The sequence below is a fragment of the Polyodon spathula genome, chromosome 11, assembly GCF_017654505.1.
Source record: "Polyodon spathula isolate WHYD16114869_AA chromosome 11, ASM1765450v1, whole genome shotgun sequence".
NCBI classification, from domain to species: Eukaryota; Metazoa; Chordata; class Actinopteri; order Acipenseriformes; family Polyodontidae; genus Polyodon; species Polyodon spathula.
Window position 1 is genome coordinate 38,155,880 of NC_054544.1, and position 16,270 is coordinate 38,172,149.

At 36.1% G+C, this 16,270-nt stretch overlaps 2 protein-coding genes and 1 pseudogene across 3 annotated transcripts in view; 2 read left to right on the forward strand and 1 right to left on the reverse strand.

Moving 5' to 3' along the window:
- Positions 1–920: 920 nt before the first annotated feature.
- LOC121323209 lies at positions 921–3,905 on the reverse strand (annotated as a pseudogene).
- A 15-nt stretch (positions 3,906–3,920) lies between these two features.
- On the forward strand, positions 3,921–6,781 carry ndufb5 (NADH:ubiquinone oxidoreductase subunit B5). The gene is made up of 6 exons (XM_041264114.1): positions 3,921–4,057; positions 4,902–4,981; positions 5,289–5,355; positions 5,846–5,907; positions 6,192–6,298; positions 6,519–6,781. The coding sequence occupies exons 1-6, from the start codon at positions 3,940–3,942 to the stop codon at positions 6,637–6,639; spliced, it is 555 nt and encodes a 184-aa protein (XP_041120048.1). The 5' UTR covers positions 3,921–3,939; the 3' UTR covers positions 6,640–6,781.
- A 3,481-nt stretch (positions 6,782–10,262) lies between these two features.
- Positions 10,263–16,270, forward strand: part of LOC121323130 (ubiquitin carboxyl-terminal hydrolase 13-like) — a 40,589-nt gene continuing 34,581 nt past the window's right edge. For both annotated transcript variants that reach the window (XM_041263933.1, XM_041263934.1), the window contains exons 1-2: positions 10,263–10,427; positions 14,464–14,589. In XM_041263933.1, coding sequence (XP_041119867.1) covers positions 10,317–10,427; positions 14,464–14,589 — 237 coding nt within the window. In that variant the 5' untranslated portion in view covers positions 10,263–10,316. The remainder of the gene's footprint in view (positions 10,428–14,463; positions 14,590–16,270) is intronic.

Here is a 16,270-nt window from a genome sequence, read left to right on the forward strand (position 1 = left end):
TTTGCTGGCATTAGAGTGGAAAGCAATGTTCCTTTAAGTGGCTGGTTAGTGGTTAGTTTATGTTTTCCTTGCAGTGCTTCTATTAGGATGGGATACTGTGAGTACAAAGCAAATTGGCCACCACAAATATTTGACTCCTGCCTGCAATATTATCCTTTGTTTTAATAACGTTGAGGTTGCACAGCCAGTTTGCTGCCTGTTGGAAATAAAGTGTGCTTTTTTTTTTTTTTTTTAATACCCATGCGACCTGTTGTTTTTTCAAAATTATTTTAACAACTGTATCTGTTTATTTGACTTTAACAAGTAGTTGCTGATAAGCTGATGTATGAAGATTTTTCAAAGCAAGTGTATGGAATAAGGAATACATGACTTATTAATGTGGATTTTTTTGTATATAATCTACAGAATTTCAATGTGTAATGGAAATTACATATGTATTGCAGATTACTGTTTTTTAATGCAAATAACCAAACTCTAAAGAAATACAGTAGCTGTGGCTAAACTAACAAAGGGAAACACTTAAAAGAAATTAAGGCCAAAAAATAATAATAAAAAAAAACATCTGCATTAAATATTTGAACAGTTAAGAATTAAATTGTAAAAACTGATTTTATAATGGTTAATTGAGAACCACTGTTGCTTATTTTCTGTATATATTTTTATACCCACAAAGGAAAATGAAAAGAAATACAGTAGCAGTTTTATTTATAGCTTGACAACGTAACACAAAGGTATGTTACATCAAATCCCATCAACCTATGTAAACATCAAGTTAAAAGGGCAGATAATCTTTGCCATTGTTATTGATGCAATTACAAAAAGCAGGAGAGAATGCCAACACAGATCAGAGCAATAGAACCATTACTTTCCCATTTACAAAATGAAAACTAGGTTCTGTGCAGTTGATTCCTCTTATGTTCTGGCAGAGTTAAGAAAACTTCTCCTGCAATTTCCTCTTATTTTCCAAATCTGCCTTTTTCTTCAGGATCTTGCCGTGCAGGTGGCTTTCAATACGGAGCCTATATTTAAAAAAAAAAACCCAACATTTTAGGTTCTGAACCAAGTTTGAGGTATAATCTTAACTTCAGGAAATTATTTAATTTAAAACTTTTTTTTATATTTTCATGTATAAAAGGGTGCTACTGAGAGCACGAAAAACATTCATTTGAAGTACTCATGTCAAGTACTCTTTGTATGCAAAGCCTGTGACACTGAAAGACTGTACTAAAACGAGGTAGCGTTGCATCACGTGTAAAGATACTGTAATTCATGTGGAACTTTAGAATGAACTTTATTTAAAACTTAATAGTACTGTATTTGCAAAACAAAGTGTACTTTTATCTGAAGTACTGAAGCACTAACTATATCCTGTAAACTTAAATTAATTTGTTATGGACCAAACTGTTTAGTTTACCTAAGCAAAATAAATTAATATTGTAAAAGAATAAACTAGACATTTCCTTACCTTATGAAACTGTCAACGAATTTCAGTGTAAAGAATCGTTTCCTCTTGTATCATCTGTTCAGGTACCATGGGATAGGGTACTCCTTAAATCTGTACCTGGTGAACACAAAAGAAAATACAAGGAGTGTTTAAGCACTTATAACCGACATACTGTAAAATCAGCTCAAGCTAGTACACTTAAATACCTTTTTTTTTACATATCTGAAATTTTACCACAACTAAAATAAATGTACATACTGCACCAGCCATCACTATGCTACAGTTTATCTGTTGCACTAAGTTTTGCCTTTGTAAACCCCATGACTTTACCAGAATGTTCGTTCGAAAAAGTCCTTCCTCCAGGTTCCAGGTCTTGCCCTTTCCTGGCCAGTCTGCAGTAACCTCAGTGCATTCTCACGCTCTTGCACAATGGTATCCAGTCTTTTCATGGACCTTTCAATCTGAAACACATACTTTTCTATATTAAGCTGTCAAAGGACTATTCATAAAACATGAAACTAAAAGTTGACCACTGTCAACAAATTACTTAAGTGGTAAACAAATTTGAAGACAAGCAAATACCGTTGTCAAATTTGCATTTAATGAAAAAAGACTTGTTGGGATAGCTTCCGTTATAATGTGGTGGAAGTCCTAGCATCATGTTCACCATGGTTTATTGTCTCAAGCAAGCTAGTTCCATTACTTTATGCCAAGAGGTTATTCCACAACAATCGCATGCTATGGCCAACTTTATAATCAACAACGCCATTATAAAAGCCACAATAATTGGAGTATTTCTTTTACCTTATTTAAACGCTCTGGGCTTGGCATCTGTACCCTGTCTCTTTGCCTCCTGCTCAACAGTCATCAACATGTTCTTCTCTTTCAGACGGACATACCTATCAAAAGCCATAGTGTTTGAGCCATGCAAAATAGCTATTATTATTATTATTTTTTTTTTTTAAATGGTTATGGTTTATCTACCCTTATTTCAACTCTTACATCATGACTTTGGAGGGTTATGCAGATCAATGTGACTGGTGACTGGCAAAACTGAATTATCAACCAATCAGTAAAACATTGGAGCTCCTGATATGATGGCTATTAGCTTGGGTATTTTCAGCAGATACACAATTATGTTTTGTTGTGAAAAAAAAATACTGTGATGTTGAGAATAACGGATTTATGAACCTGAATTTTACAAGAGCTGCTTTACCACAGTTTGTGTAAATCTTCACTGCTCTTAGTCCTAAGCTGCTTTGCAGTCCACTGAGCACCTAGAAAAAAACAGCATGTATGTTAGTAACATTCATCGCCCGCCACTGCTGTAAAATCAAAACTGAATTCTTACCTTTTTATATAGGTAACTATATGAAATGATTGAAGCCATTCTGGTAGCTTTATTGAAAACGACATAACTAGGGTCATATCAGTGGCAGTATACAATATTGTAAAAAATACATCATTTCTTACCTGACTTGACAGTTGGTTCTCCCCAGTTTGGGGTTTCATCAAAAAATGCCTCCAGTCCTCTTCGCCACTGAGAAGTATGCAGCGCTCTGCACTGTTGGGCAAGGCTGGTGCCCACATTGTTTATGTGCAGCAGGCAGAACTTCGGTCTAAAGAGATATAAAAAAAAAAAAAAAAAAACTGCAATTAAGATGGGACTATTTGAAAAAGAAAAATCCTTAAATACTAAGGAAAATGTATAAAAAATAAAGAGCATGGTACTGACACTGAGATTGAAGTCTGTTCTTTGTACAATGTCGGTACTGAAACACAGCATGCCAGATCATTGCCAGCATGAGTAAAAGACTAAAAGGTAATCATTAACAAAAGAGGGTAATACAAAAGGATATCCTAAAACGTTTGAACAAACTGGGAGATACTTCTAATGTATACCAGACATTATCAAAAATCTGTAATAACAATATGACAGAACTGGTCCAAATCCACGTCCAACAAGTAACATGCATTTACGATTTTGATGTTACCTAAATAATCTGTCCTCTTTTGTGTGTCCCTGAACAGCATCTACAGCGTTGACAATATGCGTTTTTACTGCGGTACTGACACTTACCTGAATGCAGACAGCTGTGTTTTGCAGGACGTTATGGCTTTAGTTTGTTGTAACGGTAAAACTGTGGATATCGATAAACCTTTTTGAAATTGCCTGCAAAGTAACAGAACACCCCCTATTGAGGTCGCAGCCATATTTGAACAGTACATCGTTTCCAGCTTGCAACATCGCATCCTAAATACATATTATTTAAAAAAATAAACTATACATACTATACGTTTAGAACTACTATTAATACGTTGTTATATCATAAATACCATACAAATATAAAGTACTGTATGCTTAAAAAATAAATACATAAATAAACAACACTTGCCCTTAGTAAATATGGCGTTTTTGACTTCACAGCGCCGTAAAATCACTAGCTAAGCGGCATCTAGTCGTAAAGTTAAGTGTTTGATTTGCCTAAACAGACATGGTGGGCATGAGCGTCCTCCGGACTGGGCTTGCATTTGCAGCGAGATTAAATCCATTGAAACAGGGGTTTCCAAACGGGAGGCTGCTCACCAGGACCACCCCAAAGACAGATAGTGGTAAGGGAATTCATTTATATCTCTTAGTTTCCTGTTTGCCTTACTAAAATACAGCTTGTGTTCTTGACCTTGCACGCATACAGGGAGAGTGCAGTCAATTCCAGCAGGTCACGGCTTTGAAAGGTAGCCTGTATTAATATTCATTGCAGTACAGTATTTTACACTGTGTTAAGATTTGTACTATTTCTGTACCATGCTGTAGATGTAGGGCAGTCATTTTAAATAGTAAAACTGTTCACTTCTACCAGAAGGAAAACTGTATTACTTTTAGTATCAATTCTATTGGTACAGCTTGATTTGTTAGTACTGTTAATGTAATGGGATCGATAATTATACAGCGTCATTCCATACAAATCAGATGAAACTGAGAAACCCAGTTGAAACACATGATCATACTGTGAGCAAAGTTTTACATGGCAGTTGAAACACATAACACCAACGTATAAGATTATTATGATTGACGTCTGTGTGGTATTAACATTTTGTTCCCTGACCCACTGCCTGTTGGTATTACAGTACTCTATCAGAATATTCTGAATTGAAAAACTACAGGGGAGGACCGTTTTTATTTATTTATTGATTTTCAGCTACGTTTTTAATGTTATTTTTGCCATTGTTTTGCCTGGGAAACCCAATCAGCGTAACTCGGTAGACTTGCTTTAGCTCACCAGCAGAGGCAGTAAACCCAGCCAGTCTTCCTTGTGCATTGTCCACTTGTAGCCAATACAGTACTTACCGCAGGGCCCATTCTGGCAGACCAGGATTCGACCGGAAGTAGAGGGTTTAAGTTGTTGAAATTATTATAAAATGTTTTCTGTCTCTTCCCCCCCCTCCACCCCTGCAGTCCGGTATGGCAGCCATGGAAAGCAAATGTTTGTGTTTAAACCTTCAGACTACTATGACAGAAGGTTCCTCCATCTTTTGGTAAGCATTTACTTACATATTAAGAAGTCTGAGTACCAGTTTTAAATCAATCTCAAAATTTATATTTTAAAATAACTGCTGAACAGTTTGACTGAAATAGAATTTTCATTTACTTAACTTGTTTCCCATTTTGGGTTATTTTTTGTGTGTTTGAGAACAAGTAACATACTGTTGTAACAATATGTGTATTAGTTCACCTGACTGATTTTTAATGTTCATGTATTTGGTGTTTGCATATCATGACCTAATTCAAATGAAAATGTAAATGAATACTAAAGTTATTATTGTTATTATTATTTTTCTGCAGAAATACTACATTTTGTTAACAGGAATCCCAGTGGCTGCAATCATCACATACATCAATTTGTTTATCGGTAAGTAAATGAAATGTGTTGACATGGATATTTTCTGAATAGAAAATAAAGTGATCACATTTTAAGGGACAAGAACTCGTTAGGAAACAGCAGTAGGAAATTACCATCTGTAGTGTGGTCTTTCAGATGTTGACGTAATCAAAATTGATATATATATATATATATATATATATATATATATATATATATATATATAATTTTCAAGCAGAATCAAAAGATCAGCTGAAGAAAGTCAGTTCCAGAAATAATAAAGCTGGGCCTAATGGAAGAATGCTATTTTAAAACCTTGGTATCACTCCTTTAATTAGGTTATGGTAACCTGGACAAAGGTGTGCTAACCAAGTTTTTAGAATACATTTTCTTATCTCTTCTTATTAGCACTATTCAATACTGCTTCTGCTTTTGCTGTGCGTGTTTCAGTTTGTAAAAATGACAGTGGAAATGATTATACCACCTTCCTGTTTTCTTTTATTTATTCTGTTTCCTTCAGGTGAAGCCGAACTGGCTGAAATCCCAGAAAACTATGTCCCAGAACACTGGGAGTACTACAAGGTGCTTTTTTTCCTGTTGAAATAAAACAAGCAGTCATCAAAATCTTCCTTGCACGTAACTATATTCATTTAGCAGCTCTGTGGTTAGCATGGATCATGTAAAAGTTAGTGTTGACTGTTATACAACTTCTAACACCCATAGATTACAGTAAAACAAAAAGTTGTTAATCAGCTAATGCCTTTATCCCGATGCACTGAGATTACGTCTGCTGAAATACTGTAACTATTAATCTTGTATGCATACAGTTTGTGTTCAGTATCAAGCTTCTTTTTTTTCTGTTTCAGCACCCCATCACTAGGTGGATTGCCCGGAATGTCTATGATCCACCAGAAAAGAACTATGAGAAAATGATGGCTCTCATTGAGATTGAATCTGAAAAAGCAGAAATGAGGTTAATATGCACATTCAAAAAAACTTTAAAAACAATGTTCAGTATGAGAGGTGTGCAGGTATCCTGTCAAAGGTTGTATATTTAACACACGTATAATAATTTACTAAGTTACTGTATTCTTACAGGTAGTTGTATACAGTATGTTATGCTGTGTCCTCAATAATTGAGTATTTCTGTGAAAAAGTCCAATATTTCTATGTCTTCTGTTTTTTCCCTATAGACGGACCCAGATGGATGTTCGAAAACTGATGAGAGAAAAAGGAGACGGACCCTGGTATCATTATGAAACAATGGACAAGAGTTTAATTGATTACTCTCCCAAATCTACACCAGATAACTAAATAACCCCACTTATAGGTTCCCAATGTACCCAATAAGTGTGGGATGTATTGTCTGAATATTGTTCAGTAACCTGTCCATAAACATGTACTGTATGTTTTGTATAATTGCTTATTGGCACAAATAAAGGCCCTGTTTGAATTATATGATTTCTTCATTTGCATTGTTTGAAGGGAGAAGACATGTATAAAAAATTAAAAAAAATTACATACATGCCTTCCGTTAGTCATATATGCTCTCTTTCCTGTCATGAATGAAACTGATATTTGCAACGGAGATGTGGGTAGTTTAATAAAAGTAAGAAGTTGCAATGGAAATGTGTTTTGCAGAATAAAAAGGGAATTCCATTTTTCTGCTAGCAGAGGTGTTTCCAGTTTTTTGGGAATAATAAAATATAAATAAATACATAATGTTAGTTACATTTCAAATAGTGAGCAGATAGGTTTGTTGATTGTTTGAGTAATATTGTTCCTTGGGATAACAAAAACTGAGCTCAAGTCATGTGATTTCATAAAAACGCCAAGTGCTCAGTGTTTGGTATTTGAGTTGATTAATAATCTGTATAACTAGCCATTTGAAAAGACATGATTTTAACTAACGCAAGAACCGCGAAAGATACGACCATACTCATCTTGAGTAATTATGATCGCCTGGTTGATATCAGCACGATTTAAGTTGACCTGTCTGTGGGAGAAGTTGCCCGGAGAATGAGATGTTCTGCTTCAACTATTAGTAGACTAGCCAGAAAAAACAGAAAACTGGCTCTGAGAAGGACAGGCCATGTGGAAGGCAGAGGGTCACATCCCACTGATCCATCTGCGTAATCGTTTTCAGACTGCAGTGGCTACAGCACGAGAAATTCCAGGAAGAAATAACCCACGCATCAGCAGAATGACTGTAGGTCGCCGTCTGCATGAAAATTATTTGCTTGCTCCGAGGCCATTCAGAGGTAACATGCTGACAGCTGAGCGATGAAATTGCCGTCTTCTGTGGTCCAGAGAATATCTGAGGTGGCAGCAGAGAGTGTGGTGGAGAGTTTAATTCACAGATGAATGCCATTTTGCCCTTGACTGACCTGATGCAAGACGTGTGGAGACGTTGTGGTGAGCGTTATGTTGACTGTTTCGCTGTTCCAGCCAACCGGTGGGGTGGTGAAAATGTGACGATGTGGGGAGGAATCTCCTAACCTTACTGCTCTGCGATACATTGACAAAGTCCTTGAGGCAACAGATTTTCCATTCCTGCAAGCCAATCTGGAAGTGTCGATTTTCCAGCAGGACAATGCAAGACCACACAGTGCTAGGATTACAATTGCACGACTTCAAGAAAACAATGTCGAGGTCTTGCTGTGGCCAACCTTTTTTATTCCTGGCCTGAGTCCAATAGAACATATGTGGAACCAAATCGCCAGTGCCATCCACAGGAGACAACCGCGACCAGTCTTCGCCAGCTGGCTGCAGCTGCACAGGAAGAGTAGCGGAACACCCCACAGCAGTCTATCCAGAGGTTGATCAGGTCACTACGTCAACACTGCCAGGACTGTGTTAATGCTCAGGGAGGTCATACCCGATACTAACTTTTTAATGTTTACATTGTGACAGTGTCATGTTTCATACTGAAAACTTATCATGATTCTTTGATCTGTATTTTTGTTCACATTTTCTGTGATTTTGTTAATATCTATTAACAAAATATTCTTTTAAATATTTGATTAAATCCATTAGACCCGAGTGTTGCATTTCTTTTGTGCTTCACTGTATATATTTCACTATGGTACCCATTTACACCATTACTTTGTAGAGTTTGGTTTTTGGCTAAGCAGCTCAGACATGTTTTATGATAATTTAATCAGGCCTCTGTGCTGGCTGCATCCTCAACTGAAATGGTACAGTGCTCATCATACTTGACAAGTATTTGGTCTTGTCAACTCATATGGAAAGTTGCAAACTGTAGGCATATTAAAAAACATCAATCCCACAACCAAGTTCATTTACACTAAAATGTAGTTTCTTGCAGGCATATTCAGCACTTGAGTGTCAATGCTCAGTTAAGCGTGTCAAGTTAATTGTTTCTTATATTGAGAAAACACTTAGTGATCACGAACACTCAAGTCTTGATTCTGAATAGTTTAGAAAGACCTTTCTGTTGAGTTGACATTTCCCCACTTCTATACCACTCAAGGAGACAAACATACACAATCTCCTATTTTGTAGTTATACATGGCATCTTCGGACTTCTGTTACGGTAAAGCTAGAGCAGGCCAACATAGCTGAAAACGTAACATCTTGTAAGGAATAAGGAAATGAAAGATGCATATAGGTAACCATGATAGACGGATCTGTATATGATGATGATGTCATGTCTTCTAGGAATACAAAAACATATTCCATCACGTAACAATTCCTTGATGTTGCATGGCTTGCTGATAGAGTGGGTCACCTATAGACAAAACATCATGACTTTGATGACAAGAAAAGAAATCGAACAGCTGCCAATATTTGCCTGTACCCCTGGTTTAAGCTTGCTGAGCCTGTCAGGAACATTAAGGCTTTGGAAGAAGCAAATATACCTACTTCTATAGAACAGCTGCAGAAACATATGGGTAGAAGGGAGGGAAAATGTGGTCTTAAGTGTTATCCAAAATTTTAATGAATATATGCCTAATAAAATGGGCAAATTATTGAAAACCTGTATAGATTAGATATTCTGTAGGAATTATAATAATAATCTTTATATAGCACCTTTCATAGTGGACCACCACAAAGCACTTTATAAGACACGAAGGTGTGTGATCTATGCATCAGCTGCAGAGTTACTTGAAATAACGTCTCTCCTGAAAGAAGGAACACAAGATACTTACGTGACTTGCTCAAGGTCGCACAATGAGTCGGTTGCTGAGCTGGGATTTGAACCGAGGACCTCCTGGTTATAAATCCGTTGCTTAACCACTAGACCACTCAACCTCCTACTTTTTATGCTAAAAATAAATTCATATATATATATATATATATATATATATATATATATATATATATATATATATATATATATATATATATATATATATATATATATATATATATAATATTATATATATATATATATATATATATATATATATATAATGTTTTAAAATCTCCTTGACCTACTGGATGTGTCACAGGAAACAAATTGTTAACATTTGTTTGTTGTTTTGTACAAGTTCGCAGCACGATGTCTTATAGGACTTCTTGCTATAACTAATAATAATAATAATAATAATAATAATAATAATAATAATAATAATAATAATATAATTCACTTTTCAGTTTTATCACACATCTACTATATGTGCCTCTCTTATGTACCCAGGCATGCTATTTTGCTTATTAGAAACCACACTATTAATAAAACCAAGGCGTAAATAATGTTATTACTGGTACCTCCATCTACAGTGCATTTTGTGTTGTGTTTTTACATACAAAAAAAAGAAAAAAGAAGATACATTTAAGATTGTTTTTTAATATGATTTTAATTTCCCTCCCCACCTTCTGTTTGGAAACGTCACGGTCCCGGATCCCTGTAGGAATGTCGGCTCTGTGTGATTTATAAATAGCATCCTCTCTGCTCGCCTGCCTGATTGCATGCCCTGCGACTGTCTACTGCAGCAGCATTGTGGGCTGGAAGCAGGAATGCGAAGATGGCTGCAGACCTGGGAGAGCTGCTAGTCCCTTTTATGCCAACGATCAGAGTCCCTAGAATAGGAGACAGAGTATTCAAGAGTGAATGTGCCTTTTCTTACGATTCTCCAGTAAGTTGTCCTTTTTATTTTAGTAGGTATTCTTGTAGCTTGAAAACATGTGTAGGTTAGACTGCTGACACGTGAATAGCTGCGCAGTTTTGGGGATGGGAGCGGAGGGGGTTCCAGGCTCTTGAGCAACAATTCCTATAAAATATGTTTACCTCGCGTTTCGATCCGCGGTGGAAGTCATTCATGTGTGAGAGTGTTTTCTTTCACAGCTCGTGTCGCATAGAAACGTAAAGTTATACGACTCCATGCACTATGTAAGCTAACCAGTCGTATTTCAAAATGATAGCCGCATGATGTTCTTGCAGCAGTGAAACATGTTTCTGTTTACACATGCACTTAATCAACTGCTTTGATTCCCGAAAGTTATCACCACTGTGCATGTTTTATAGTGCGTTGTCAACTACAACAGGGGATAACATTTTGAAAGTGTATTCGTGATTTTAATGGTTGAAATGACGGTGGATGGTTCCATGCCCTTTCTACAGCAGCAGCAGTAAGAGCAAAAGCCAGCATGGTATTATTACTGTATTTACGCGACATTTGATACCCTGGACCTTGATCATGAGTCCAGCAGCAATGAATACATTAAGCTACTGTGTACAGTTCCCAGTTAATTTTAACTGTAATATTAAGCCGTATAACACATTCAAATAGGATATATTTGTCCAATTTCTCTATTCGCTGGTGTTGCTGTTGAGTGGCAAGTCTCACGCTGACTGATAACAGCTGTTACAGAATGTCAAAAATGTAAGTCAGCCAGAAACCCTGAAAAGTTAATACAGAAAGTGGAAGAGAAGTACATCCCTAGTTTTCGCTGCCATTTAGTGTCATTTATTTATTTATTTTTTAGATGACAATAATAAAGCCCTGTTTGTTTTTAGTACATGTGTTTATATTATTATTACTTGTAATCTGTATAGAAACGTGCTTATAGGTGACTCGGCTGTCTGCTTCCTATCATGTCCGCTTGAAGATGGGTTATTTTTATCCTCTAAACTTCTACTCGTGTGTCACCAGAAGGCTACTTCAGCACAGGGCTGTCACAAGTTTTTATGAGGCCTACTTCAAATTACAAAAAAAAAAGTTTAAAATTTGAATTTCATTGGACATTTAATAGCAACAACTCAAATTTTATGAATCTGTCAGAAAAAAAAAACAAACAAAAACAAACAAACTGGAGTTTCACGTGCTTTGTGGACAAGAGGTAGCCCAGTTAAAGTACACCAGCGTTTATTAATTTAGCCATGTGGCTGTATTTTGTTTACTGTACCACTAGGTCCAATTTTTTAACTAAAAGTGGTATGGGTTGGGATATTATTTTCATAGGAAGTCACACCACTCTCAATACTGCCCATCAACTAACTCTTTCTCCTTATAAAAGATAACCATGGTACTTTTAGGTCCTTGTGCAGTTTACCATGCCATCTAGCAATATGGCAAAGCATATACAGTACTAAGCTTTGCCATGCTTTCACTAAGCTTTTACTACACTTTCCAATATCTTTACCATGGTATACTGCATAAAACTTTTGTGTTATTTCATTTTTTTTTAACTGGAATTCTTGATAAGTGGAGTTCTTGATAAGCAGAGTTTGTGATACATTTTTTTTTTTTTTAAATGTTCCAGGAAAATATTAAGTTGATGCACAAATGTACTTTTAGGTTCGTATTAAGCAAAGCGCTGAATTAGTAAGGCATTAATTCAAAAGCTAAGTTAGATTTTAATATGCGTAAAGTGATATATAGTACATATTTACATACACTGGAAATCTGTGGATTAGGAGTGTTTCTTAGTTTTGTTTTTAACAGAAATGCACCTAACGGAAAGCAGCCAGGAAACACAAATTCTTTAAGGAGGATATTTTTCTTTATAAATGAGGTGACTGAGAGGATAATCCTCCTTCAGTGTGAGAAAGGGAAAGTAGTTAGTCACTCGCAGCCAGTAAATAAGCTCTATCTTAGCAATACAGCACAGGCTTTTCATAGCTATCAAGTGCCATTGTGGGATACCCAATAAACCTATTAGAAGTATATAGCTTACAATGTAGTAATCTGTAGATTTAACAAGGAATTATGTATAATTGCACTAGTATGACAGATTATTTATATCACTGTTATACCACGTTTCAAATGGCCAAAATTGAAGCTGAAAATATTACTTTTGTTTTTACTTTAACACTGCAGACTGTAAACAGAGCTGAAAAACCTGCAGAACACTCTAGCAGTATAGCAAAGATACTAGAAACAGCTGGTCACTAAACTCACCTAATAAAGCAATGTATTTGTATTTTCCCATTTTTATGTGTAAGACTGAAAAGATTAAATTAGTTATTTGAATATAATCTACCTAAAAACTTTGTAAAACAGTACTGGACCTCTTTAATACACTCAAGCATGTAGGGATAACAATGGTTTCAATATTTTAAGAACAGAAGACACAATATTTTAGATAAGACCCCTAAAACATGATAAAATCGCAGCCTATTGTGAACACGACCAATAACACACAGTAACTGTTTTCCCTCGAGTGTACATTTTAGTTTGTGTTTTGCCACTGTTAAAAACACGATCTCACCTTTTATAAAACCTGTACACTGCGCCTCTACATTTTTCAGAAAACAGCTAAACCTTTTTTTAAACCAAAAACATATTTCAGTATGTAGTATATTTGCATTACGTCACTTTAATGCGTCATTGCAGATGAACGTTTTCCTGTTACGCATTTGTAGTTTTTATTATAAATCAAAGTAAAAGAGCTGCTGTGCAGGACTTGGCCATGTTTCAAGAAGCACAAATAACCGCAAAACTTCTGTAAAACCAGTACTAAAACACTTTGTGTTAACCTCTTTTTAGAATTTTGTTCTTTGGCTTTGGGACACAGTTTTTATTTGGTGGATAAAATATAAAGATACTTCTAATGGTGAAGTGATTTTGCTAATGGGAGAACATTGTTATAGGGTATGCTGAGCTCAGAAGCTTCCTCCTTTAACAATCGCCTGGGCCCTGCAGATACCCCCACTTTATTATAGTGTTTAGGTAGGCATTGTTGTTTTATTCAAGGACTTTGGGTGCTGGGTTGCTTAAAGGTTAATAATTATGGCATGCCTAGCCTTGTCCTAAAGAGGTAGTCCTTAATAAAAAAAATTTGGAAACCTCTTGGTGATGAAGAGATGCTTCGCTTTGTAAGCTATTGGTGTTCACTTTTTCTTTATTCATCTGCTTTGATGTGTTCAGTTGACCCTGTGTCTGAAGGTGTAAGACTGCCGTATGGTTACCAGACTTTATCCAATATAACAGTTATGTGGACTTATGTTTGTTAGTGACTTGGGCTTCATATACAACCTACTGGAGTGTAAGGTCTGACTGCATCCGAAGGCTTATATATTTATAAGCTTTGTTGAGTATCCGACACAATAACATAACCAGGAGCACTTGGAAATCTTGCTTGCTCAATTCTACCTTCAATGTGATAGTAACTGGTGTATAGGATAACAGTGCCAGTACCACCCACATGCTAAGTAATCTCTGCCATGTGATTTTAAGCATACAGTAAGTTACAACTGACGACAAATATTTCAATGTTTCTATGTTGTGTCTTCAGTAGGACACAACAATTGTAAGCAAACATCTGAAAACGAATGAACTTATTTGACCTGTTTGAAAGATAATATGTACAGTTTATACAGCAAAAACAGATGTTTTTTTTTTTTTTGCTGTACAGTGCCAGGAAATTATTGGGGTAAAGGTCATCATATTCCATTGTGAATTTGCTGTCTGTAAATAATAATAAAAAAAGACTGGAGTGAAGTAGCCCATGTTCACTTAACCAGGCCTTGGATAGAAAAATGATTTACAAATTACTCTACATACTCTTAAGTTTGATGTGTGGGTGCGTGTGTGTGTGCGTGTGTGTGTGCGTGTGTGTGTGTGTGTGTGTGTGTGTGTGTGATTTTTGTTTTTGTTTTGTACTTGTTTGTTTGAAATCTAAATAAGAAATTATTCACAAAGATTAACATAACCTTTTCCTGTCTCCGAGGAAGCGGAAGGTGGGCTGTATGTGTGCATGAACACTTTTCTAGGATTTGGACGGGAACATGTTGAAAGACACTATCGAAAAACAGGCCAGTGTGTGTACATGCATCTGAAACGCACCATGAAAGAGGTGAGCAAACCATCCTTTTATTTCAGTTTGAACTGTTTTGTCTCTATTCGCAAAACTTTAGGAAGAAAAAAAGAGAACTAAACTATTTTAAACAGTTGAAAACATAAAAAATATAGTTAATCTAAGGTCAAAGTGGAAAAATAAAAATTAAAACTGTAGACTAAACATTTCAAAATACAAACATGTTTTACCCATAGAATAAAGTGTTATAGTTATATTCTACTTTAAGGCAATTATATTGTACAGTGATGAAAACAAGATTCCCATTGCACAGCTGTTTGATCCAGTCCTGGTTTTACCATGAGTTTAATAAGACTTACAGTACCTGCGTGTTCTACCTGTACACTGTGGCTAATCACGCATATATGAAAACTGGAATGGGTGAATCTGCTAAGCAATAAGAATCTTATTCCCATCCCTGTTGCATGTAAAAGCCCAAACTGGCCCTTTCTAAAAGGTATAGTCCCTTATGTGTTTAATATTGGGATGAATCCTTGTGCATTTCAATGCCTGAGTCTGGTTTCCGGAGTTTCTGTCATAAGGCAACTAGTGTTAAAATGCCCCAGCATTACCCCCTCAGTTTCTCAATGTGTTGACACTAAACCAGGAATCCACTGGCAATGTCTTATTGACAGAGATGCTGATCGTGCAGCTGTCTAGACATCTAGATGAGCTTCCGCCATTAGAACATTTTAAAATTAACCACCCCCTAATCAGGAAGGTATATAGGCATTCTAGGTAGAACGAAAGTGGCCTACAGTATGTGCTCATTTTCTTTTAACAACCTGCCCAAGAAAGGTTTGGTTGATATTTAGATTTCAAATAAAGGGCTTAAAGATTGTCTGTTTTGAAAAGTACATTGAAAGTGTTATATTCATGAAACTTATAGAATATAATTTTTTGTGAGAAAACTTTCCCCATTGTGATGAAAACCCTTTAGCTCTTTTCTTGCTGTTTTTTTTTTTTTTTGCTCTGGTTTAGTATGCTGTGGTGTTCAGGCTTCATGATCTTGACTGGGAACACCAGGGAGTGTTGCTTGGCCCTTTGCTTTTTTACTTTTTTTTTACTCTTTCAAATCTTTTCCGTCCTGCATCCTAGCCTTTGAGAAAGTGCCCTTTTCTGATAGACAGAAGCTGTCTGCCACGTATGGTTGACAGCATAACTCGAGTTTTTTTGAAGCGTTCGCTTTGCTAGGCCTTGGGTGACGAATGCACCTTTCTGATTGGGTAAATGTTTCTGGACTTCATCAGACCTTTTCTACTTTTACCATCTCAAAAACAACTTTTAGTGGTGCCCTTAATTTGGATTTATGTTTTGCTTTTTTGCGCCGTAGAACTGCCTTGTTGCCCCTGAATCTTCACGCCCAACGAAGGCAACATTGCCTTGCCCTTCTTGACCTTAACTTCATGCCCTGAATCAATGTTAATATTGTTATTTTCTTCCATGTGACCACGACCTGTCTTATTTGGCACAATTTTACAGGAATAACAATGGTGGCTTTGAGCTCAGCCAATCAGAAAGGCACCTATGGACAAGATCACAGCAAGTTTTTCTGATTTGGTATAAAAAAGTTAAGCAATGCGAGTGTTAGGTGTGATTGACATCCTTTCATAAGCTGTGTTTCAAGATCTTCGCTATCGCAACAAAAAAACAATCTGTAAGTTGCTTAATTTTGAGCATT

Bases quoted from the DNA above. Each gene is read 5' to 3' on its own strand.
- ndufb5 (XM_041264114.1), top strand. From the start codon at position 3,940: ATGGTGGGCATGAGCGTCCTCCGGACTGGGCTTGCATTTGCAGCGAGA. The intron at 4,982-5,288 runs GTAAGCATTTAC...ATTTTTCTGCAG, and splicing joins GAAGGTTCCTCCATCTTTTG to AAATACTACATTTTGTTAAC. The intron at 5,356-5,845 runs GTAAGTAAATGA...TGTTTCCTTCAG, and splicing joins ATACATCAATTTGTTTATCG to GTGAAGCCGAACTGGCTGAA.